Source organism: Sus scrofa, chromosome 17, assembly GCF_054392235.1.
Source record: "Sus scrofa isolate SSC_HxYL_T2T_F1_AM1 chromosome 17, Sscrofa_HxYL_maternal_Yorkshire_Landrace_v2.0, whole genome shotgun sequence".
Taxonomy (NCBI): domain Eukaryota; kingdom Metazoa; phylum Chordata; class Mammalia; order Artiodactyla; family Suidae; genus Sus; species Sus scrofa.
The window spans coordinates 41,406,460-41,432,544 of record NC_139399.1 but is presented as its reverse complement, the minus strand read 5'-3'; the positions used below and the strand labels follow the sequence as shown (position 1 = coordinate 41,432,544).

Here is a 26,085-nt window from a genome sequence, read left to right as displayed (position 1 = left end):
GAGTGTGTTTCCCGGGAGAAGGAGGTAATGGGTGGAGCTGGTAGTCCATGCCTGGTTTCTGGGCTCTTGACAGTCACAAGGACCTGCAGGAAGGTGGCAGAGGCTACTCCTAGTTGCAGGGCCCTGGGAAGTGGTAATGAGCCTTCGGCAGGTTGAGGCAGTGCCCAGAGCCTTTGGCAGTGGCAGTGGCAGTGGCAGGGTGTGGGAGATCCCAGGGGACTGAGAGCAACAGCAGTTGGTGTGCCATCATAATGCCTTCCTCTGTGGGGTCCTGTGAGGTGACTGGGGTCTTGAGTGGTGCCTACTGTGGACCCCTAATGGTGGCAGGCCACATTCTCCTCTGGAGTCAAGATAACCGTGGTGGTTTGCCCCTGCCATCTGCAGACCACACGAGAAGCACCCCATCCCTCTTACCAGATGCAGGAAGTGCTGCCCATGCTTGTCCTAGTTGTGGGGTCCTGGGAAGTGACAGTGATCAAGTGTGTGGGCCCTTCCCAGAGCATTTGGCTGGAAGCAGCAGGGCAGGTGTGTTCCCAGGGGAGTGAGAACAACAACAGGTGGCGCTCTGTTGCAGTGCCCTCTTTGTTGCTGACCTCTGAGGTGACTGGGGCTGCAAGTGGTGGCTGTTCACAGACCCCTGGTGGTGGCAGGCAATGCCTCCCTCTGGTTTCTGAGATGACTGCTCTGCTTTGTCCCTAGCCCCTACAGATCACACAAGAGGCACCATGTCGTGCTTAGCCCCCTGCTGCCCTTAGCCCACACAAGGGGTGCCTGGTGTCCCATAGCCAGAGCAAGTGGCCCCTTGCCACCAGCAGCCCACGCCAGAGGCGCCCTGCCCTCTGAGAGTGAGCATGTGCCTAGGGAGATTGCTGTGGTGCTCTGCCTGTCCTGCTCTCACCCTCCGGACCAATGGCACCTTGCTTCTTGTGCAGGCCAAGACCTCCTCCCAAGTTCCCTCGGCTGTGGTGTTCTGCTCCCCAGCCCATGGCACACTGCTCCCTGGAACAGATCAAGTTTCCCCATCTCGCTTTTATGAGCTATAAATGAAATCAAGGCTGCCTCCAAGGCTTCTGGACACAGTGTATTTACCATGAGTCACAGAAGTGGAAGAGATGCAAGATGATAGGAGAACGAGCGTTCCCATGGCAAAGAGAGGAGGGGGTAAGAGTTTCTGGGTTTGAGGGTTAGGACATTAGGGCACAAAGAAAGCAGACGAGCTCCTGGTGTGGCTCAGTGGGTTCAGAACATAACAGAGTATCTGCGAGGATGTGGGTTTGATCCCTGGCCTTGCTCAGTGAGTAAGGATGTGATGTTGCCATAAGCTGCAGCATAGGTTGAAGATGTGGCTTGGATTGTCATTGCCATAGCTGTGGCACAGGCCTGAAGTGGCAGCTCCCATTGAACCCCTAGCCTGGGAACATCCATGTGGCAGAGGGGTGGCCATAAAAAGGGAAGATAAAAAAGGCAGGAGAACCACTTTTCTTCCTAAAGTCAGGATGGGGACCCATGTGTTCTCAAGATGTAAAGGAGCACATCAAAGGGTAGGGAGTTGGCTGAAGGCAGGAACCCACAAGACAGAAAAACTCCTTTGAGGAGGGACATGATGTGTAGGTCCTGGCCATGTCCAAGGCCATGGAGGAGAGCCATTGATCTGTGTTGATTGGCCTTATTTCTCACATTCCAGGTAGACATCGTGAGTTGGTCCCCTGAGCTACCCGACCATGATCCCTGCTTGTGACCATGCATGAAGACGCAGCTCTGGCTGCTCCTGGAGCATATGTACAGGCAGGTCTCCGTGGAGGCGAGGAATTCGGAGTAGAGTCATGGCAGCTTCCATCTGGGTCCTTCTCCTGGGCTGGGCCCCTCAGGCGAGAATGAGGCAGGCGAGATGGAGAGTGACACCAGCAAGGGGGTGAGGAAGGAGCTGTGGGAAACGTGGAGAGTTATTATCTGCTCATCATTCGAGAAACGTTCCCTGCATTCTTCCTATAGGCCCAGGTGTTCTGTTCCTGGGACAGTTGTTCTGAAAGTATGGGCAGCATAGGCAGCCCTGAGATTGGACTCTGTGCCCGCCCAGCCTCCTTGCCAGGTCCTTATGCTCCTTCTCCAGCCCTTCCCCAGCCCGTCTGTCACATGGAGGGCCAGAGAGGGAACACCCCGAGAACAGCCTGTGTGGACTTCTCTACAGTACCCTAAAATGTGGTTTCTTTTTGTCCCAAGAGCCCCAGGATTTAAGTGACCTTGAAATGGTCTCCAAGTGAACCCGCTGCCCCTCCTTCAGCACCCTCTGCCCACTACCTCCACAGAATCTCTGGAGACAGCCTTTGTAAACCCCTGAGCCAGCGCACCTCCTCCAGGACCCCACATACTTGCTGGGAGTGGGGCACCTCTCAATGGGATCCAGGATCATGCTGAAGGCATTGAGGGAGGTGTGTCTCCTTCTCGTAACTGCACGAGGGCCCTGACCCTGTGTGCCCTGAGGGCAGCCCCCACTGGGGATCTTGTGTCTTGTGGGACAGATCAATTCCTGCCCTCCCTTCCCCCAGAACTTACGGTCAGGTCCAAAACTTCTTGTGGACAAAGATGACAGAGACACCCACCAGCTGCAGGGCCTTCAGCACTAGGACAAGAGTTACTAGGAGAGGACAAGCTATCTTTTGGTCTGGAAATGAGAAGACAGGAGGACACATTAGAGAAGCCCCACTGGAGCCATTCCCAGGGGCCTCCACTTACACCATCTGAGGCGACCTGGGCCCATCAACACGCTGAGGCTTTGAACCTGATCCTGTCCTGAGCAATAAGTGGATCAGACATCAGGGTATGGAGGTCCCTCCTTCTCACCCACTCCTGTCTCAGGCTGCAGGGGTCCTATTACTTGAAGAGCAAATGCCAGAACTGAAAATAGCTGTGAGTCAAGAGAAAAATCATCTAAATCCTGATGGATAAGCTGTCACCAAGCTGCCATCCCACCCTCTTCCAGCCACCAGGAGAAGTGCCCGAGAAACAGACAAGGGTAGCAGCAAAGGAACACAAAAGGTATTGGGAAATACCGTCACCAATGATAAATCCACCCTAAATTGCAGAAAACTGAAAAGTCTCCTGTAGAGAAGAGCAGACCTCACAGGATGGGGATTCAAAGTCGCCCTGATTGAAAAGAGTTGGCAGAGTCCCCTTACATGTCAACTCGGATGAACACTAGTGACTGCGTTAAGGCTTTTGAAAGGAGCACATTAGCTCAGGTTTTCGGAGTGAGGCCATCTGACCCCAAAGATTCTTCGAAGTAAAAGAGGGAGGCAAGAGAGTCAGAGAAGGAGGGGAGATGGGAGAACCAGTGATCAGGGGTGTGGGGCCCTTTGCCAAGGACTGTCGGACCTCTGGAAGCTGGCAAGGACAAAGAAAGGGATTCTCCTCTACAACCTTCAGAAGGATCACAGCCCGGCGAACCCCTGTAGGCTTCTGTCCTCTACAAGTGTAGGACAGTGCCGTGGTCTTGTATTAGATCACTCCACCCGGCAAGTTCTTAGTGGCAATAAGAACCTCATTCAAGGAGGACACATGTCACTCAGCAGGCAATCAGGATGTAACGTGTGTGACTCCTGGGTAGAAAAGGCAAAAACAAAGGAAGAAGAGCAGTTTGGCAATTGCGTGGTGAAGGGAAAAGGAAAAGTATGGGAGAGGGATTTGGGTTCCTGAAAGACAAAAGAACTACAAACCTAGAGGATTCAGAATCTTTCAAAACCACTGTCAAAACCACCAAGCCAGCAAGCAAGCCGAAACTCCATTAACATAGTAGATGATGCTGTGCTGGGAGAAGCGAGATCCCTTAAGCTGGACATGGTGTCAAACCTCCCAATCCCATCAAAAGGAACAAAAAGATGTGCATCCTCATGCTAGACTCACTGGACCCAGAACAGCCGTGGCTGTTGCCCTCAGGTGCCTGGGGCAGGTGTGGGTCCCGGGCAGCACTGTCCCATAGGCATCTTGCCCGTTGCTCCAATCTACCAACCTAGACTCCCAGAAAACCATTTCCAGCCTTAATACACTAGCAGGCATGCCAGGTCAGCCACCTGGAAGCACCCACAGTACCAGCCAAAGCAGGAGATGGAAGATGACACAGCAAGTTCAAGTAGCCCCCAGATAAGAGGGAATGGACTTGGTTTTCCTGTTCTCCTTCTTTGGTCAAACAGGAACCCCAGAAACAACCTAGAAAGAGTGTAGGAGGGCTTTGAGGAGGAAGAGGAGGCAGAGCAGCTGGAGACCTGAGCACTGGCGGAAGAAGACAGTGGTCAGGCAGCAGGTCCACTCTCCTAGCGGCCCAGGAGGAGACCCAGGGATGGCACTGGACTAACGGAAAGGTCCCAACCAGTCGTGTATGTTCCTGCCTCAAGAAAGGACACAGAATGAGCAAAAGAAAGCTAAAGCAGAAGGTGGGAAAAAATAAAGAAGCAAAACCAATGAAACTGGAAAGAGGTACACAATGGAATACGTAACTGAAAGAAAAAACACAGGTTCTTTTAAAAGAAAAATAAAATTGAGAAACTTCTAGGTCTTCCGATTTAGAGCAAAAAGAAAAGCAACATGATACACGTCCAGTATCAGGTATCAAAGAGAGGACATCACTACAGAACCTGCAGACATCAAAACTGTAGTAAGAAAACACTATGAAGAATTGTAGAGGCAGAAATCATGGACTAAATACCTTAAGATGAAATAATTTGAATATTCTTAACGAATTCAAATTCTTGCCAGTAATTTGAAATCAAGAGTAAAGTGAGGTGTTCTGGTCGTGGCGCAATGGAAGCAATCTGACTAGGAATCATAAGGTTGCGGTTGTGATCCCTGGTGTCACTCCGTGGGTTAAGGATCCGGCCTTGCCGTGAGCTGCGGTGTAGGTTGCAGACTCGGCTCGGATCTGGCATTGCTATGGCTGTGGTGTAGACCAGCAGCAACAGCTCCAATCCGACCCCTAGCCTGGGAATCTCCATATTCCACAGGTGCTGGCCTAAATAAGACAAAGGACAAGAAGATGAAAAAAAAAAAAGGAATAAAATATTATTCTTGAGACACAGATGGTATCATAGGAAAATGTCCCTAAATATTTACAGAGGAATTAAGAACACTTTTTGTCCACCTAAGAACCATAAAATAAATTCTGGGGACTTCCCAAGATGGCTCAGCAGAAAGGAATCCGACTAGTATCCATGAGGATGTGGTTTGGATCCCTGGCCTCGTTTAGTGGGTCAGGGATCCAGTGCTGCCAGGAGCTGTGGTGTAGGTTGCAGATGGCTCCCATCTGGCACCACTGTGGCTGTGGCATAGGCTAGCAGCTGTAGCTCAGATTCCACCCTGAGCCTGGGAACTTCCACTTGCCGCGGTTGTGGCCCTAAAAAGAGAAAAGAACAGAAATAAAAGAAAACAAGGAAAGTTTCAAAAATTGAATTTGTACTCCACTTCAGATGATATAAGGGAATTATTGTTTATTTTACCAAGTGTGTAATGGTTTTGAGATGATCCATGTTCGTAATCATAGGACCACGCAACTGTGGGCTCTTTGGCCCTGGGCATGTGCACACAGGACTAAGTCATGAGTGGACACAATGATGCAACTTCTCTGTATCTCTGGTGTAAGGGAAGTGGGTGCTCCTCCCCTTCCTCCCTTTCTTCCTCCAGCAGGCAGAGGGACAGAGACTCTGGATGAACTAGTGTTGACTCCACAGATGAGGACAAGCAAAGGGCCCCTGGGAAGGACTCTGGGCCTTTGAAAGTTCCCCTGGAGTAAAGATTCCTGGAAATCCACTTGACCTTCTCCTGATGTTATGTGAGAAGACACGTTTTTGTCATAGAAAGGGGATCCCCCCCGTGACCTTGGCAGAAGCCCGGCTCAGGGGAACCTGCCTCTGCATAGTACCTACCCATTGTGCAGGCTGGTGTTTTCTGTCCTCAGAGAGGCAGCTTTACCTTGTTGCGTTCAGCCCAATCACCTGGACTAAAAGCAAGCCATCTTCCACCCCATCAGGCCCACTGCTTCCCGAGTCCCTTCTGTAAAGTCCAAACCCTCAGGGTGGTGGAAGCAGGAAAGGAGATCACCACTGCAGAGAGATTTGTGTTTAGTAAATGTGCAGTGAGCACCTGGGATCCCTGCTGCTCCACTGTCACAAATCAGCGACAAAGCAGGTCTGGACATGGACCCCTCTCGGTCACCCCAGTGCCTGGCCCAGACTCCAACTTCACAGTCTTCAGAGCGCCCCTTCCAGAAGTTCACAGAGCAGTAGGTACAGACGTCTGCTGGGGCGACATTAGTGATATGGATGGAAGAATCTAGGATGGAGAGAGACTAGGCAGAAGCTAGAAAGAAGGGGATGGAGGGAGCTGGGCGGACAGGGCAGGGTGAAGGTCATTACTGTTAACTGCCGAAAGCAAGAGGCAGGATGCTCTGACCAGGATGATCTCACGCTTTCCTTTTCTCCTTCCCTCCCTCCCTCCCTCCATCCCTTCCTTTAAATATGTTAATGTCAAAAGTTCTACAAAACTGCACTAAATTCTTATGAGTAGTAACTCGTGGAGAGTGGGATTTGGGGGAGGGGTGATCACTTCAACATTCTGCTTGATGTTAATAGATTTCTACAGTATTCTATTATAAACATGAATTACTACTCTACATATTTGAAAAAATATCTCATTTAAATGCCACGTCATGTGACCAGAAGCTTCACCATGATTTCCACCTGTGTCTTGTTCCTTCTGGTGGACATAAGCCTCCAGGGCATAGTTTCTGGTGACCGCCGGCTGCCCGTCATGCTCCACCTGGCAGGTGAGCAGCAGGGCCTCCCTGTGGGCAGATGAGTTCACCAGGAGCCAGCTGGTCCGGGTGAAGGTCCCATCCTTGTTCTCCATGAGGGTCGAGGCCGTTTCTGTCCGGGACACGGTTCCGTTCTCCAGCCAGGTCAGCTGTAGGCGCTGGGGGTAGAACTTCTTCACCAGGCAGGTGACATTCACCTGGCTCCCCGTCGGGGGCTGTTGGGTAACCTCCAGGGTGGGCGGAACTGAAACAGCACAGGCAGAAGCTCTGACCTTGTGGAACAGAAAGGTCATGGGGGAGGGGCTGGATCCCAGCTCCCAGCACAGCAGGGAGTCGCCCAGGACCGAGCCAGGCCGGCCACGGGTGCTCTCACACCGAGGGGCTCTGGGCCTATGAAAGAAAGCACTGAGCACAGTGCAGGGCACACAGTAGGTGCTCCCGGACCCGTCATTGGGGTATAAAGAGGGAAATCAACAAGCACAGCCCCTGGCATGCGGTGGGAATATCATAACTGGCGCAAAACCCATGAAATCACCAAGCACACGGGGGCCTGGCTTAGAGCAGGTGCTCCGTCATTGGAGATGCTCTGGGTCGAGTCAGGCAACCTCTGAGCACAGGGCCTGGACATGACTGGTGTCCACCTCGTGGCTGCCTTTAAGGCAGCAGTGAGTGGCCAGCACAGCCAGGAGCCTGGTGGTTGGGCAGGACTGTCAGGAAGCAGATTCGAGGCAGTTCAAGGCAGGGGGAGGGGCAGGCTGGGGGTTGGGGCAGGTGTGGCCGTGGGCTGATGTGAGGGTATCTACCTCGGATGGTCTCAGACAAGTTGGCAGTTCCACGGAGAGGAGGGCCCCCTTGCAGGGTGACGTGGGCCACCTCGCAGATGACCTGGGAGTGCACATCCCCCGGGGCCAGCAGCACCTCGGTGGTGCTGGAGATGCTGTAGGAAACGTTTCCCTCGGGCTCCACGCTGGTCTGGGAGGCTGGGAGCTCATTGCCATTTTTGAACCATTTCAGGGAGATGTTTCTGGGGGAGAAGCCGTGGGATTTGCAGGTGAAGCGCACTGTCTGCTCAGGTGTGGCCCTCGCCGCAGGGCCTGAGACCACGGGCCGAGAGGGCTTGGCTACAAAAGGAGCATTTTTAAACAATCAACATGAGCGTGACTTCCCTCACTAAGCATAAGCGCGTGACGCACTTAAGAACTTTCAATATGTTATTTTTAATGCCCTGATAATGCTGGGCTGGCAGGTCAGCATCCTCAACTTTCAGAGGGACCCAGGTTCCCAGAGGTGAGCTCTGAGTAAGGGGCAGGGCCCACGTGGAATTCTGAGCCCACGCTCAATGTAAACCTTCCTTCGTCTGCCAGGTGATGTCCCACCGATCTGGGCACAGGAACAGAAGTGAGGATTCGTGTGTCACCCTCCTGGTCACGGTTCCTAGCTGGCCTCCCCTGCAAAACCCGTTATCCTGCCCAGCATTGTGGTGGGGGGTAAATCAGGCCGTGGAAGCAGCTTTGCTTTGAGTTAAATACATGCTGCTTCACAAAGCTAAACAAAGTAAATTGAGCCTTAACTCAAGACTTTACTTATATCCCAAGCCGTTCCCTCAGGTATTTACGAATATTCTTCAGAGTTTTCATTCTTTCCACAAATAATCTAGTAGGACTAAGGTGTCAATTCCTGACTGTCAAAGGGAGACGGCGAATTTTTTGGGAGTCGTGGTTCTTCTGTTGGGTCAGTGTGGGTTGAAAGCAAAGATTGCTGAATACAAAATCCAAAGGTGGGTAATTTCTTCATTGTGATTAAATCGGAAGAGACACAGACACAGGCTTAAGAAGCAGGTGGATTCATGGATCAGCAAATCAAAAGTGAGGGTGTTTTCACCCTGTGGAGGGTTCTGTGGGGTGTCTCCAAGTGGTTCCTTATTATCCAACACCTCCTGTGAAGGTTAGCCGGCAACAAATATCACAAATATTTGCATTTATACATTTTTACCTTGCTTCCTATAACTCATCAAATGTGTTTTCAGATATAGTAAAGAGGTATCTTAATATGTCAGGTCATAGAAACATCAGCACAAGCTATAGAAACACCAGCACCCTCACCCTCTAAAGGGTTTCTTCGCCACCTGTTGAGGGTTTCTTTGAAGCCTAAAATGGCCTGATCTCTCCTTCCCCCTCAGCTCGTTAATCCTCCCACCAGCCCCGTGAGGGAGGCCTGAGCATGGTCCCATGCATGAGATGAGGCTCAGGGAGGACGCGGCTGTCCTGAGTCATCCAGTCCCTGAAAGTCAGAGGTCATCTCACTGCACACAGGACTGAGAAATTTTAGTGCCTCTGTTCTTTATCATTGAGCCTCATTGTCTGATTCTTGACAAAGTGGATAAAGGACCACCTGGTAAGATGAGGGAGAACGTATTAAAACCCAGAGTCTGGCACACATAGTGGGTGCTTTGTCAGTAGCACCAGTGGTTGGTATTATCTGATCTGGTCATTCCTAGTTCTAAAACTACCTACTGAAAGTTTTTTTTAAAAAAGATTCTTAATATGGTGTTTTTAATTTGTTTTGTTTTGTTTTGTTTTACAATGTTTTCTAATTTTTCCATTATAGCTGATTTAGTGTTCTGTCAATTTTGAAAAAGACACATGCACGCATGTTCGTTGCAGCACTATTCATAATAGCCAAGCCATGGAATCAACCCAAATATCCATGGACCGATGATTGGATTAAGAAGATATGGTATATAGACACAATGGCATACCACTCAGCCATAAAAAGGAACAAAATAATGCCATGTGCAGCAACATGGATGGAACTAGAGACTTTTACACTAAGTGAAATAAGTCAGAAAGAGAAAGACAAGTACCGTATGATTTCACTTATATCTGGAATCTGATATATGGCACAAATGAAACTTTCCATAGAAAAGAAACACATGGACATGCCTACTTACTCTTTAGGCAGCGAGAAGGAAGAACATAAGCACAGGAAAATTAAACAAACAAATAAAAACTCTTAAATCTTGTTCCATGGAGCTGACATGAAAAACCTAAATGAAAAGAACAAAGGAGTAGAAACACCAGAGTATTATTCTCTTCCTCTGTTTTTAGGAATCCTTTCAGCACACAGGTTAGGAGAACAGGCTTTCCGAATACAAGATACCACAAGCATCTTCCTGCAGGTCAGCCCTTGACAGAGCTGGAAGCATTTGGAAAGGAGGGAGAGCAGCCTTCATGTGTGACACTTTGCTGTGTTGAGGCAGGAGGGCTCTGGGTTGAGCAGTGAGTGTTTGCAGGTATGTCCAAACTCTGTGTAGACATGGGAGTGTTGAGAGATGGGAAGGGTCCCTTAGCAATGAAGCTGGGGTCTGAACAGGCTGGCCTGAGGGGCAGGAAGCCCCTCTCAGCCCAGGTGAGCGCCACGGGGTGTGGTCTCTGTCAGTCCAACAGTTTTGTTTCTTGGGCTACTATGAGCTGGCCCTGGCCCAGCCTATGCTGAGGCCCTCACACCTCAAAGAGCAGTTCTTGCAGCTCCATGCCCAAGGTGGAGTCACCTTTGTCAGGGCAAAAGGACAGTTCTCCCTCTGGGACTCAGGGAACTTGGAGCCCAGGCTCCCCCACCCTGGCTGGGCATCAGCACCCTCTGCAGGAGGTAAAACCCTCGGCTGCCCAGGCCCACGTCTGCCCAAGTCAATCTGAATTTCTAGTGTGGAGCCAGGGTCTGGGGAGCTGGTCAGGTTTCCCAGCTCGTCCCGGGTGAGGTTGAAAGGCACTGGCTCCACCCCATCCCCAGTGAGGCTTAGTCCTGGAGGGAAAGGGACCCCTCCGAGGTCCCTCTGGCTCAGGGGATCAGAGCGACCTTTGGTGGAAAGTGTATCACGTGCCAGGCTCTGCTCTAAGACCTTTCTAAGCATCGCTCAGTGGCTCTGAGGACAGTGCTGCCCCTGGTGGACCAGGACCCCGAGCATAATGTGGGGGGGATTTGTCCAGGCCCCAGAGCCAGGAAGGGTCCGAGGCTGGATGGGGGCCCAGGCAGGGGCCTCGGCTCAGGCTCTCAACCTCTGTGCACTGACCCCCAGGAACTCCCTCCCTCACCCACCCACCGGGGCTCCTAGACCCTCTCCAGTCAGCACGGACTCCTGAGACCACACAGCCTGGGAGGCCAGCAGCCTCGCTGACAGAGAGACTGTCCTGTCACCAGGTCCCTGTACCCTCAGGACACCCTGCCCAAGCTGGTGTGATAACCCTCCTTGCACAGGGGAGGGGGTGAGGCCCAGCACAGGGAACTGGTCATGACCTTGACATAACACTGGCTTTGGGGCTCCCTGCTCTGTGCTGGGGATGTAGACAGAGCACCTCAGGTCCTTCCGACTCTCCTCAAAGGAGACCATGAGATGACCAGTTTATAATGAGAAACCTGAGGCTGAGAGCAATGAAGGGCCTGTCCCCCACCCTCCCCACTGTGTCCCAGAAGTCTTTCTTGTCACCTTGAAGCTTTCATGCCCATCAGCAGAGCCAGTGCCCCCCACTCACCCACATACTGATCCCCACCCTTCCTTTTTCCTCTGAGATTCCTGACCTCGAGCTGCTACAGGGAGGAGTGGCCTCCAAGGGCCCAGAACTGGGGCCCTTGAAGCATCAAGGGCCACCAACGGATCCTGACTCCTGAGTCTAGAATATGGGCTCTTGCTGGTGCAGGTCCCCAGGTAGTGCCCTCCAGCGAAGAGCTCCCCATCCTTGTCCTCAGTCTGCAGACCCAAGGATGGGCCTGTGTTGTAAGGTTGGGGTGGCCGGAGCCCTCTGTGCTCTTCCACTCTGCCCTGCGCAGGGATGCACCTGCAGGCAGCTCAGTGAAGGGGCAGCATCACAGCACTGGGGAGTAAAGGCTCCTGATGCTTTTCTTTTTTTTTTTTTTTTGTCTTTTGTCTTTTGTCTTTTTGTTGTTGTTGTTGTTGTTGTTGCTATTTCTTGGGCCGCTCCCGCGGCATATGGAGGTTCCCAGGCTAGGGGTTGAATCGGAGCTGTAGCCACCGGCCTAAGCCAGAGCCACAGCAATGCGCGATCTGAGCCGCGTCTGCAACCTACACCACAGCTCACGGCAACGCCGGATCATTAACCCACTGAGCAAGGGCAGGGACCGAACCCACAACCTCATGGTTCCTAGTCGGATTCGTTAACCACTGTGCCACGACGGGAACTCCATTTTTTTTTTTTTTTTTTTTTTTTTGTCTTTTGTCTTTTTGTTGTTGTTGTTGTTGTTGTTGCTATTTCTGATGCTTTTCAATGTGTGGAGCCCTGTCTTTGAAGAAGAGATTCAGCACATCATGAGCATCGCATCTCTGCTGAATATGCTTGTGAAGCGAGACTTGCCTCCTACACTAGACCCTTTGAAATGCTTATTGCTGGGAGACCAGGAAGACCCCTATTACTACAGGGCTTTCAGGAGAGGCTGGAGCTTTCTGCACACTTTGACAAGCACAGCACGGTGTGCAGAGAACAGAGCTGTGAGTCAAGCTGCTTGGGGGTCCGCCTTGGCTCCCCTCCCTGCTCGCCAGCCAGGTCTGCTCTCTGAGCCTCAGTGTCCTCATCTACAAAGGAAAACCAGACGGCCCCTCCCTCAGAGCACAGGTTCCAAGGAGTAAGAGGCATGAGGAAGATTCAGCCTCTGAGGAGGGGCTGCTGCTCCCTGACCCCTCCCACTTCCTTCCTTTCTCATCCAGGGACTCATCGGGGCAGGGGCTTGGGCAAGAGGATGAGCCCTGTCCTGGGGGGCAGCAGATCTGAGGGGCATTGGAGCCGCTTACTAGCTGTGACTGGCGGGCAAGGGACTCCCCCTTGGGAAGTTTAGTAACATCTGCAAAATCAGGATGAAGCCACCTTCCCTGCTTAGGTCCAGGGCTTGTGGGGAGACTGGAGGCCTACCCTTACGAGGAGGGAAATTTCACAGTAAAACAGCAAAATTAAGATACACATACTGCCCTGTTGCCAAATCTAGTACTGGTGCTGTTGCTGTGTTGGGGATGCTCGGTTGGGTCAGGGTTATGGTACCTCTGGGTGGAGCATGGCGTAGCCTGAAGTCATTTTTACAGAGATTTTGAAATGTAGTATATGCCATAAATCTCATTTTTTGTCTTGTCCTTCAAGGAAACCCCTGCTACACTCCAAAGGGACACTAAATGACATGTTCACCTTAAATAAAATACACAGGCTGGAGCTCCTCCTGTGGCTTCTGAAGACCGGCAGTCCCAAGACCCAGGCTGGATTCCTGGCCTGGCCCAGCAGGTTAAAGAATCCAGCATTGGGACATCTGTGGGAAAGGTTGTAACAGCAGCTTAGATGTGATTGCTGGCCCGGGAACTCCACATGGTTGAGTGTGGCCAAAATAAAATTAATGAAAGGCACATACTCTCGGGCCTAGCAATGCCTCGTCCATGGATGTTTCCTCCTTGAGTAGTGATGCATCTACCAGGTTATCCACTGTAGCGCTTTCAGCCCAAGGTTGGGAAGAGCTTAGTGTCCTCAACAGGAGCCTGTCAAGTGAGCCATGCTCTGTGCATACGCTGAGTGTTGAGCAGTTGTTAAAACAATGGGCAGCTCTGGGGGCTGATGTCTTGGGCACATTGCGGGGGCAATCTCTGGGGGCAGGAGGTGAGGTCTGGCCAGTGACCAGGCAAGCCCCTTCGACTTGCTGTTCCCTTATCCCTGAAGGCAAAGTGCTGTGGAGCCAAGCTGACTGGGGGCCCAGACCTTTCCCACCAAATACCAGTCCTGGGGCCTTGAGCAGATAGCACAGCCTCTCAAGCCCTGAGATTTCCTGGTTAACCAAAGGGAGTGAAAGCAAATCAAGAGCCAGACCATAATGTAAGCACGCTCTGCCTCTCCTGGTTCTTAATTCTTGCTGGAAGAGTGGAGGGCCTTCTGACTGAGGTGCTGTCACAGAGCAGGGGGTGAGGTGTCCCCGCCATACTCACCACTCACAGTGAGCTGAGTGCCTGGCCCAGACCTAAACTCCACGTCCGCAGGGCTCTCTCTCCGGAACTTCACACAGTAGTAGGTCCCGGCGTCTGCTGGGGTGATGTTCCGGATGCGGATGGAAAAGTCCTTGTTGTCTCTTCTCGTGACATCTGAAGCATTTGTTACTCGGGGGGAGTGGCCCCGAGGATCTCCTTTGAAATCGTAGATTAACTCCCGGGCTGGTCCTGCTCCCTTGAACCACCTCAAGGGCCCAGTGGGGATCAGGGAGGTCACAGTGCAGGGCAGAGTGGCCGTCTCTCCAGCTGCGACAGACACGGACCTCTCAGGCTGAAGCACCTGCAGCCCCTCCTCACCTGCTGCTCCTGGAGGGAAACACACAGCAGTTGGTTATTCATCCTTAGGTGGTCCTGCAGGTTTTCTGAGTGCACCATGTGTGGGCCTTGAGCTCAGCCCATTGATGTACATTGCATGCAACCTTCACACTGAGCCTGTAACACGAGACCCTCATATGAATGAGAGAACTGAGGCACAGAGAGGGTTAAGGATGTGGCAGAGAATGGGTTTGTGTACTTGAGACCTTCCTTTCTACCACGTCACGATTCACCTAATACTTCTGACTGTTCCCTTTGTGGCCTCATGGTGGGTTGCTCTTCTGGCATTTGCATTAGGTGGGACCACATGACTTCTTTAGACCACTGAGTCATGTGGAGAAGTGATGGATGTATTTTGTAGGTTATTCTTTTAATTGCAAGAACCTTTGGACCACCTTTCCTCTTCCCCAGAGGTCAATATGCTCATGATGGAGTCCGTGCCTTCCACCTGGCTCCTGGATCAACAGTGATGTGCTGAACTCCCAACACATGGTGAACGTTTAGTTTCAGGAGAAAGTCAAACATTGTTTCAAGTCCCTGGGTTTTTTTTTTTCCAAAGACATAGTTGTGTTATATAAGTTACCTAAGGCTGCTATAATAAATTCTGAAAACTTGAGTGGCTTAAAATGACAGTTTATTATTTTATAATTCTGTATGTCAAATAATCAACAATAGTATTACTGGATTCAAATCAGCATGTGAGCTGGGCTGCATTTCTTCCACAAGCTCTGATTCCAGCCTTTCCAAATTTTTTTTTTTTTTTTTTTTTTGCTTTTTGCTTTTTCTAGGGCTGTACCTGTGGCATATGGAGGTTCCCAGGCTAGGGGTCTAATTAGAGCTGTAGCCGCTGGCTTACGCCACAATCACAGCTATGCGGGATCCTAGCCACTTCTGCAACCTACACCACAGCTCAGCTCACAGCAACCCCAGATCCTTAACCCACTGAGCGAGGCCAGGGATGGAACCTGCAACCTCGTGGTTCCTAGTCGGATTTGTTAACCATTGAGCCACGACGGGAACTCCTTTCCAAACTTTTGAGACTGTTTCTGCTCCCCGTCTCATGGTTTCCACCTTCCTATTGCTCCAATCTTGCTTCCACTGTCAGTTGTACTTCTCCATTTTTGCATTCCTTGTGATTACAAAGCCACACTCCTTCTCTGATGGGCTTTGAACCCAGCCAAAACTCAAATTGGGACTCAAATCCACCATCTCCGACTAGGAAGGGACTCAAACCCACGGGCTTCTAGTTGAAACCACTCACCTGGTGTCAGGACTTACTGAAACTCGGGTTCTTTTGTTTCATCACAGAATGAATTGAGCATGAGGCAAAGTGGTAGGCAGAGAGTGAGTCTTATTAGCATAGGATGCTTGTGAGAGACAGAAGCAGACTGGCAAAGGAAGAGGCTCCCTTTTCATAGTCCAAGAAAAAGTGGGGAGGGGAGAAGACCACCTTCTTCCTCATTTGGGGGGAGATGTCAAGGCTTATATCTTTAGTTCCTCCTCTGACCCTATATGGTTTAACCAGAATGTCATGGTTTATTAGCAAAAGGGTGGTACTATATACTAAAATATGGTACTTCATCTCAGGTTTTGGTATAATGTCCCCTCTTGCTAGCTTTTTCTTTTTTTTCTCCTTTCACCTATATTTTTATCTTGAATATATGCAGAAATGCTGGTCTTCCAGGACCCTTAACTCCTTGACTTCATGTAAAAAGATTCAGATGCCACATCGATTGTCCTGTATTCTATCTGGTTTGCGGCTCCAGTGTGTCTGGAGCCTAGAGGTTCTTGGTCTTCCTTCAAGGTAGTGTAGATGTTTGCTTGGTTACTGCAGTCTTTTCCTGGGTGGTCATTAGATTATGACACTCTCCCAAACTCCCTAAAAATTCCCTTTCTGTTTTCAATCCCCTAGTGGGATGTTTAAACTAACTAATTATCTTATTTTATCCCCATCATCACTGCTATTGGGCCATCTTGATAACCTAGGGTATTCTCCAAATAGCAAGAATCTTAATCATTTCTGAAAAATCTCTTTTGCCGTGTAAAGTAATACAGGTGAGTATTAAGACATAAATCTCTTGAGGAGGGGGGCTCTTTTCTGTCTACCACACACATCTGTTCTGATAGTTACAGAAGCCAGTTGCCGTAACAGTAGTATATGCATGTGTTATTGGCACCCAGGATGAATGACAAAACAGTTTACTGGAATCTGAGAGAAGGGCTCTTCGTGCAGCCTACTGGTCAAACACTTTGTAAAATTAAACTTAATCACTAACAGGAAAAAAAAAAAAAAAAAAGGTCCTGGATACAGAGAAATCAAACAACATCCTCGTAAAAAAAATCAGTAGGTCACAGAAGAAATCTCAAGGGAAACTGGAGAATGCTTGGGGACAAATAAAAGCATAAGCACGCCGGAGTTCCCATTGTGGTGCAGCAGAAATGAACCCGATTGGTATCCATGAGGACTCAGGTTCGACCTATGGGCTCACTCAGTGGGTCAAGGATCCCCGTGTTGCTCTGAGCTGTGGTATAGGTTTTAGGCATGGCTCAGATCCCTCTTTGCTGCGGCTGTGGCATAGGCCAGCAGCTGTAGCTCTGATTTGACCTCTGGCCTGATTCAGCCTCTAGCCTGGGAATTTTCATATGCCGTGAGTGCAGCCCTAAAAGGACAAAAAAATAAAAATCATAAACACATAATATCAAAACATGTGAAGTGCACAGAAAGCAGCTCTAAAAGAAAATTAATAAAGGAAATTGATAACTGAAAATGCAGACAGTTAAAAAAGATCATAAATCAGTAAGTTTACAGTATATTCGAAGAAACTAGAAAAAGAAGCGTCAAATAAACCCCAAACCTAAAGTTAGCAGAAGAAAGGAAATAGTCAAGATTAGTGGAGAGAAAACTAAAATGTGAATAGAAAAACAACAGAGAAAATCAACAAAACCAAGAGTGGTCCTTCAAAAATAACAACACAGTTGACAAAACTTTGGCTAGATTGACTAAGGGGAAAACAAAGAGAGAGAGAACACTCAAAGAACTAAAACTGGAAATAAAAGAACATATACTAGTAATTTTACAGAAATGAAAGGGAGTATAAAAGAGTACTGTGAACAAATGAACACCAAACAATTGGATAACCTAGAGAAAATGGACACATTCCCAAAAAAGCAGAAAACCAAGGTGTTGAATCAGGAAGAAATAGAAAATGAGAGTAGGCCAATAACTAGTAAGAAGATTCAGTCAATAATCAAAAGCCTCCCGACATAGAAAGGCTCCAGACCACTTGTCTTCACTGGTGAATGCTTTAAAGAAAACTAACATTCCTCTTCAAATGCTTCCCCAAAAATTTCTGAATCCTATTGAATCCTATTGAAATTCATTCTCAGGCATTATCCTGATACCAACCAAAGGCATAACGAGAAAAATACAGACAAATATCTCTTGGACTATTATTGCAGCAATTCTCAACAAAATTTAGCACCCAATTCAATGGCACATTAAAAGAATTATGCACCAGGACCAGTTGGGATTTGTGAAAATCAAACAATGTATTTTACCACTTCAGTAACTGAAGGAAGAGGAGAAATAAAAGATCATTTTGTTTGATGCAGAACAAGCATTTGACAAAGGTGAACACATTTTCATGATTAAAAACAATCAATAAAGTAGGAATAGATGGACATATCTCAATAGCTGAAGTCACATATGAAAAAGCCACAGCTGATAGCATAGTTGATGATGAAATTCTGAAAGTGTTTCACCTAAGGTTAGGAAGAGAAAGGAGGATGCTCACTGTGCCACTTCTAGCCTACACAATACCGGAAGTTCCAAGAAAAGCCATTTGGCAGGAAAAATATACAAAAGATATTCAAATTGGAAAGAAAGAAGGAAAATTATCTCTGTTTGTACATGACATGATGTTTTATGTCCTAATTCTAAAGATTCCAACATTCAAAACTGTCAGAGCTAATTTAAAAATTCAGCAAATTTTGAGATATAAAATCAACACATGAAAATCTGTTGCTTTTCTTAGCTGAAATGTTCTATTAAACAGGTATGGTCTGATAGCAGGGCTATAAATCAGAGCTGTTGTTGCACCACAAACCATCCTGTTTCTTTTTCATTGCTTCCCTGCACTGTAAGGAGAAAATCTTGTGGTTCAACATTGCAAGATGTGATTTCAGTTCAGCTAAGTTTTTCTTCCAGAAGTTCATGTCTCAGAATATTGAATTCTTTCTCTCCCAGCCCAGATCCTATGCATGAGGAAATCCTGTTGCCTCTTCTTCAGCGTGCAGCCAAAATCTGAACTCTTTCTTCTATATCTACTACTGTCCAGGTGCAGCCAGTTTAATTTTATTGTATTGCATTTTGCATGAATGTAATGACTTCAAATGCTCTAGTTGCGTCTGTCTACATCCTGTGGTACTCAACACTCAACCAAATGCTAGAATAAATGAAAACTCATGTCAGATCCCGTCAGTTCTCCCTTCAAAACCTTGTTATGGCAACCATTTCACTCAGAGCAAAAGTCCAAATCCTTGATCTCAGGAGGAAGATTATCTTCTTGGGGCCTTTGCACATGCTGATCCCTATAAGAAAGGCTCTTCCCCCAGGTGACCACATGGCTCACTCCAGCACCTTCTTTCAGTCTTTGCTCACATGTCCCCTTCTCAAGGATGCCCACCCAGGACTGTCATGTTTAAAACATATCCTGCCCTACAGATTCTCCCAATGATATTATCCGCTACTCTTTTTGAAAAACACCTATCGCTTTCTAACTGGTTATACCATTTACTTAACTATTGTTTATTGTTATTTCCTCTACTAAGAATAATCATGAAGGCACCTGCTTTGTCTCTTTAACACACCACTGCATCCCAAGTTCCTGTAACATTTCCTGGCACATAGTAGGTATCCAAAAATATATGTATGATGTATGAATTGTCAAGTGTGATTATCTCTCTGAGGTGCTGAATTTTAACTGGGTAATCTCTGTGGAAATTACGTCAGAAACTGAGTTTCCCATGTAGATTATTTGGTAAAAAACAAAAGCGATTTGCCTGTATGAAGGAAGCAGAAGAGCCCAGCAGAAGAAAACCACAAACCCTCTTCTCCACACTCTCACCCTTCTCCACATGTATTGGCAGAAGCTGCAGAAACCTCATGAATTGGAAGCAGGGGCACAGTATTGAGAACAATGGTTAAATCTATGAGCTCTAGTTGCTTGGGTTCAAATCATACCTCTCCCATTTACCACTGAATGACCTTGAACCTCTCCTTGCTCAGTTTTCTTATCTGTAAGGCAGGGGTGACAAGAGCATCTAGCTTAGATATAAGGATCACATGAGTTAACAACCAAAAGGCACTTCCAGCAATGTCAGGCACATGGTGAGTGCTCAAGAAAATGAAAAGTTATTACTCACTTGATCTCCTAAGACCTGGAATATTCAACTAGCATGAGATAAAGACAGATATATAGATATGGATATAATCACAGATATAGAAAATATGAATATAATATAGATATAAGTAATATAGGCAAGAATCCCCTTCTTTCTTCCTCACCCCTACTGAGCAAGGAAGAGGGGATGCTGAGATAGCAATGCACAAAATTCTATTCATTTACCAAAAGAGAAGTTTCCTTGTCTTAACAGCTTGGGGAAGAGAAAGAGGTAGATTTATAGAGAAGCAAACAAGGAGAGATGTTGCTAAAAGACAACAAATACTAAATATCTGTTCATGTTTTTTAATGTAACTAAAAATGATTTGAGAGCAACAATAAGGAAGTCTTTTTGAAATCCCATGTGTCTGGGAACATTTCCTCACACCCATTCATAAACACAGACACAGACACACACAGACACACAGGCACACACACACACACACACACACACACACACACACAAATGTAGGCATCCACAACCATGAATTAAAGTGTAGCTTAGCATGCTAGCCTACAGGTTGTTTTGAAGATTAAATGAAATTACAACACACATTAAAAGTAGTAAACAATTTTGGAGTTCCCATCATGGCTCAGTAAAAACGAATCTGACTGGCATCCATGAGGACGCAGGTTCAATCCCTGGCCTTGCTCAGTGGGTTGGGGATCCGGCATTGCCATGAGCTGTGGTGTAGGTCACAGACACACCTCAGATCTGGCAGTGCTGTGGCTGTGGCATAGGCCAGCAGCTACAGCTCCAATTCGACACCAAGCCTGGGAACCTCCCTGTGCTGCAGGTGCAGCCCTAAAAAGAGGAAAAAAATAAATAAAAGTTAAGAAAAATTTAGCACTGGGAACTATGTCTAGTCACTTATGACAGAACATGATAATGTGAGAAAATGCTATGTGTACATGTATGTGTAACTGGGCCACCATGCTGTACAGTAGGAAAAAAATTGGGGAAATGATTTAAAAAATAAAATAAATTTTAAAAAAGATCTGCTATAAAAAATTAAAAAATAAAGTAGTAAACAATTTAGCACATAGGAAACAACCAACACATTGCTAACAAAAGTTTGGAAGTACACGTAGCAAGATTTAAGCTCTGATGACCTTTGAGTGGCAGGATGGGTAATGACAAATATACTATTTGCTTTTCCTGTTCTTTTCTGCCATTAGCCTCCTCTGAGAAGCTGAGCTGCATAATGTGCTTAAAAGAATCAACTCTGAAGCTGAACAGCCTGGACTCAAATCCTGTTCTCCACTGCCTTAGGTAAGTGACATTGGGCAAGTTATTCTCTTTGCCTCAGTTTCCCCATTTTCAGTTTAGGAGTAATAGTCAATTATCACACTGGGATAATTAAGGCACATAATCTTGTTATTGTCAGTTTTGAAGTATCATCTGTTTTGATGAGTCTTGTAACCAGTTGCAGAAAATGGATCCAGAAAAGGAAATGCTCAGATCCATGATTTCATGCTCTGGATAATGCCCAGTCCTTGACTTGTTCTGACTGCCCTGAAGGGCACACCCAAGTTTACATGGAAACTCTAGAAGTGCAGGGGTAGGGGGAGATGCAGGGGGCAGGGAGAGGGGATCTACCCCAAGGAATGCTCACCTGTGAGTCCCAGCATTAGAATCAGCAGCAGGCAAGGAGGAGGGATGGGCATTGTGGAGACCTGAGGAGCCTGGTCTGTCCAAATGTGTGTCCTGGTGAGAACTGGACTTCTGTGCTCTGTGGAGAGGAGAGAAGCCCCACTTCCTGTGATATAAGAGGAAGTGCCTATGATTGGATGAAATGGCCATGAGATAGTAACTTACTTCTGGATTCTAGATAGTTCCTACTCCTAAATGGAGAAGCAGAAATCAAGAAGAGGGAGTTCCCGTCGTGGCGCAGTGGTTAACGAATCCGACTAGGAACCATAAGGTTGCGGGTTCGGTCCCTGCCCTTGCTCAGTGGGTTAACGATCCGGCGTTGCCGTGAGCTGTGGTGTAGGTCGCAGACGCGGCTCGGATCCTGCGTTGCTGTGGCTGTGGTGTAGGCTAGTAGCTACAGCTCCGATTGGACCCCTAGCCTGGGAATCTCCATATGCCGCGGGAGCGGCCCAAGAAATAGCAAAAAGACAAAAAAAAAAAAAAAAAAAAAAAAAAGAAATCAAGAAGAGAATGTGGCTACGAATTGTAAGTTGATAAGTTACTTACCTTATGTTTCCACAGAGATTGAACAAGCTTAGCAGAAATGTCTTCCTCCACACTTGGGGCCTCTGTTGTCTCCACTGGGCTCCTCAACCCCTTCATGGTGAGTCCCCATTTGGAGCTCTAAGCCTAGAAGGACTTGTAGTTGTAGGTTGTGTACATAGTCCCAAGCCCAGGACCCTAGGATGGGGCTGGCTGGTGGTCAGTCTCATTCTGCACCTGCCCCGACAAATATTTACTCAACTGGAAAAAGGAAGAGGGTGCCAGGCCCTTTTCAGCATTGGGATGGATTGAGATCTTCTCCTGAAATGACTCCCTATTCCAACCCTTTATTGATGTAACTGTTAAAATTTAGCTCAAATGCACAGTGCAATGTGAACCTCAGAACTTGTATGGCCTATGTCCAAAAATGAATCATTTACTACTTCCTTTAGGAGAGAAGTGGGTTATATGACTCAGAAATTATACTCCCAGGTTTTTATCTCAGAGAAATGAAAAATACGTCCAAAAAAAAACCCTGTGCACAAATTTATAGCAGATTTCTTTGTAAAGCAAAAAACTGGAAAAAATTAAAATGTCTAATTATAAGTGAACAATTTAACAAATTATAGTACATCTGTACCACTAAATGCTGCTCAGTAATCCAAAGGAATGAGTTATATATGTATGTGACAACTAAAAATTCCTTTAAGGCATTATGTTGAGTGAACAAAGCCAATCTCAAATGTCAATTCCACTTATACAACATTCTCAAAATTATAGATATATAGAAAACAGAATGGGATTTGCCAGAGGTTTGGTTTAGTGGGGATGTACATCATTTTAAAGGGCTAGCACATGGAAAACTTTGTGGTCATGAAATGGTTTGCACCCTCATCATGGTGGTGGTTACACAAATATACACATGAGACGATCAATACAAGTTAAAACAGATTGCTATAAACTCAGCTTTCTCATAGTCATAATAACAGAGACATTGTCTATTAAGTTATCTAAAACTATAATTATATAGTGTTATGAGGGTATAAGATATTCATGTGTGACCTGAGATCAGGAGTAACAAAATATTACATCCCCATCTTCCACAGTGGGATGTCATTAAATAATGTCTAAGAATAATAAATCAAGCAGTAGCAATATAAGCATGCTATATGGCATATAATAGTAAAACTTAAAATAATCAGTTAAAAGAGTTGAAAGTTGTTTCTTCTGGGATGTGTAAAATGGCAGGAGATTAGGGAGACTCCAATTTTCATATATAGAACTTGTAGAACTATTTGACTTGTAAACCATTTGTATATGAATATTTGATAAAGCTAAAACTAATGTAGATGATTGGATTAATGTTAACAGAGTTCCATATAAAAATAATACTCTTATTATTAGCAATAGTAAGAGATTTGTCAGCTTGCCTGATATAACATTGATGACCTACCTCAATTACAATACTATACAATGGTCAAAACCACTGAAAACAGTAATCATAATTTTTAAAGATCCCAATATTAAATATAGTTGTAGTTAGAGATGCATAAGACCATCAGGGGAAAAAATTGCAAAATTATGTATTTAAAATCATTTAAAAAACCTAAATGAATAGAGGTATATTGTATCCAAGAATTTGAAAATTCAATATTGCAGATGTCAATTTTCCCAAATTAATATATACACTCAATGCAATCAAATAATAATTCTAAAACAGTTTTTCATGAAACTTGAAAGAGTGATTTTAAAATACATTTGGAGACTGAAAGTAAGGGGATGAAATGACCAGAAAGCAGGTATCAATACTCACATAAAATAGACCTTAAAGCAAAGTCTATAACAAAAGACAAAGAAGACATTATATAATAATAAAGAGACTAATACAAGAAGAGGATATTAAACTCATTAACATGTGTATCTAATACAGGAGCACCTAAATATACAAAGAAAATATTAACAGGCATAAAGGGGGAAGTTGACAATAACATAGTAATAGTAGGAGACTTTAACCCCCTTACATTGATGTACAGATTGCACAGAGATAAAATCAATAAGGAAACAATAATCTTAAATGACACAGTTGACCAGTTGAAATTAATACATATCCACACAAAACCAGCAGAATAAACATCTTTTCAAACGCACATGCAACTTTCTACAGGATAGATCATATACAAGGCCACAAAGCAAGTCTCAACAAATTTAAGAGGATAGAAATTATATCAGGTATTTTTTTCCCAACCACAATGATTTGAAAGTAGGAATCAATTACAGGAAGAAAAATGGGGGAAACACAAGCACATGGAGACTAAAAAACATACTAGCAAAAAACCAATGGGTCAATGAAGAAATCAAAAAGGAAAGCAGAAAATATCATAAGACAAATGAAAATAAAAACAAAACTTTCCAAAATCTGTAGGATGTAGTGAAAACATTTTGAAGAGGGAAGTTTATAGCAATACAGGGCTATTCAAGAAACAAGGAAAACTTCAAACAATATTACCTACCTTCTAAAGGAATTAGAAAAGGGATAACAAGTGTTCCCATTGTGGCTCAGTGGATTAAGAACCCAACATAATGTCTGTGAGGATGTGGGTTCGATCCCTGGCCTCACTCAGTAAGTTAAGGATCTGGCATTGCCACAGGCTGTGGCATAGCTCATAGATGCACCTCAGATCTGGTGTTGCTGTGTCTATTGACCCAGCTGTAGCTCTGATTTGACCACTAGCCCAGGAGCTTCCATATGCCACAGGTGAGGCAAGAAAAGAAAAGAAAGGAAAATAAAAGAGAGAACAAAGTAAGCAAAGTCAGCAGAAGGAAAGAAATAATAAAGCTCATAGAGGATATAAATAAAATAGAGACAAAAACATAATAGAAAAGATAAATGAAACAAAGAGATGGTCTTTCAAAAAGGTAAACAAAATTAATAAACCTTTAGTCAAGTTGATTAAGACGACAGGGGACCAGGAGTTCCCGTCGTGGCGCAGTGGTTAACGAATCCGACTAGGAACCATGAGGTTGCGGGTTCGGTCCCTGCCCTTGCTCAGTGGGTTAACGATCCGGCGTTGCTGTGAGCTGTGGTGTAGGTTGCAGACGCGGCTTGGATCCCGCGTTGCTGTGGCTCTGGCGTAGGCTGGTGGCTACAGCTCTGATTCAACCCCTGGCCTGGGAACCTCCATATGCCGCGGGAGCGGCCCAAGAAATAGCAACAACAACAACAAAAGACAAAAAAAGACAAAAAAAAAAAAAAAGAATATAAAATTCAGAAAAGGCATTTTCTTCAATAAGTGGTGCTGGGAAAACCAGACAGCTACATGTAAAAGAATGAAATTAGTACATTTCTTCACACTATATACAAAAATAAACACAAAATGGATTAAAGAACTGAATGTAACACCAGAAACCATGAAAATCCTAGAAGAGAACATGGGTAGAACACTCTTTGACATAAATTGAAATTGTAACGATATGTTTTTGGATCTGTCTCCTAAGGCAAAAGAAACAAAAAGCAAAAATTAAAAAATGGGACCTGATTAAAATTAAAAGCTGTTGCACAGCAAAAGAAATCACTGACAAAATGAAAAGATAACATAATGAATGGAAGAAAATATTTGCAAATAATATGACCAATAAGGTGTTAATATACAAAATATATAAATAGATCATACCACACAATGTCAGAAAAAACAACCCAATTTAAAAATGGTCAGAAGACCTGAGTAGGCATTTTTCCAAAGACATACAGATAGCCAACAGTCTCATAAAAAGATGCTCAACATTGCTAATCATCAGAGAAATGCAAATTAAAAACACAGTGAGGTACCACCTTATACCTGTCAAAATGACTATCATCAAAATTTCTACAGATGATAAATGGTGACAAAGATACGGAGAAAAGTGGACACCAGTACACTGTTGATGGGATTGTAAATTGGTGCAGTCACTATGGAAAACGGTATGGAGGTTTCTCAAAAAACCAAAAATATAACTACCATACGACCCAGCCATTCCCCTCCATCTGAAGAAAACAAAAACATTAATTTGAAAAGATATATGCACCCCCAATGTTCATAGCAGCACTATCTATAACAGCCAATATGTGGAAGCAGCCTAAGTGTCTATCAACAGATGAATGGATAAAGATGTAGAAGTTCCCAAATGGCACAGCAGGTTAATCACCCATTGTCACTGCCGTGACTAAGGTTGCTGCTGGGGTGCAGGTTTGATCCCCGGCCTAAGAACTTCCACATGCTGCAGGCCCGGCCAAAAAGATCTTTAAAAAAGATGTGATATATGTGTGTATACACAGACACACACACACAAA

At 46.0% G+C, this 26,085-nt stretch overlaps 1 protein-coding gene across 8 annotated transcripts; it reads right to left on the bottom strand.

The window, feature by feature from the left end:
* Positions 1-1,068: 1,068 nt before the first annotated feature.
* Positions 1,069-21,302, bottom strand: LOC102161654 (tyrosine-protein phosphatase non-receptor type substrate 1). 8 transcript variants are annotated; one of them, XM_085003479.1, is made up of 7 exons: positions 21,199-21,302; positions 13,767-14,132; positions 7,603-7,920; positions 6,714-7,043; positions 6,130-6,318; positions 2,554-2,662; positions 1,069-1,924 (listed from the first exon to the last, which is right to left on the bottom strand). In XM_085003479.1, the coding sequence occupies exons 1-6, from the start codon at positions 21,248-21,250 to the stop codon at positions 2,556-2,558; spliced, it is 1,362 nt and encodes a 453-aa protein (XP_084859605.1). In that variant the 5' UTR covers positions 21,251-21,302; the 3' UTR covers positions 1,069-1,924; positions 2,554-2,555. The 8 variants fall into 8 exon arrangements, with proteins under 8 accessions (XP_084859605.1, XP_013840637.3, XP_020933182.2 ...); XM_013985183.3 differs by having other exon boundaries at positions 6,130-6,282; XM_021077523.2 differs by having other exon boundaries at positions 6,130-6,282; positions 6,726-7,043.
* Positions 21,303-26,085: the final 4,783 nt, after the last annotated feature.

Excerpts from the sequence above, each read along its gene's own strand:
- LOC102161654 (XM_085003478.1), bottom strand. The coding sequence starts at position 21,250 with ATGCCCATCCCTCCTCCTTGCCTGCTGCTGATTCTAATGCTGGGACTC. Across the intron at positions 7,044-7,602 it reads CTTGTCTGAGACCATCCGAG|TTCCGCCCACCCTGGAGGTT; the intron begins GTAGATACCCTC and ends GTGCTGTTTCAG. Across the intron at positions 6,319-6,713 it reads AGACACAGGTGGAAATCATG|ATTCTTCCATCCATATCACT; the intron begins GTGAAGCTTCTG and ends TCTCCATCCTAG.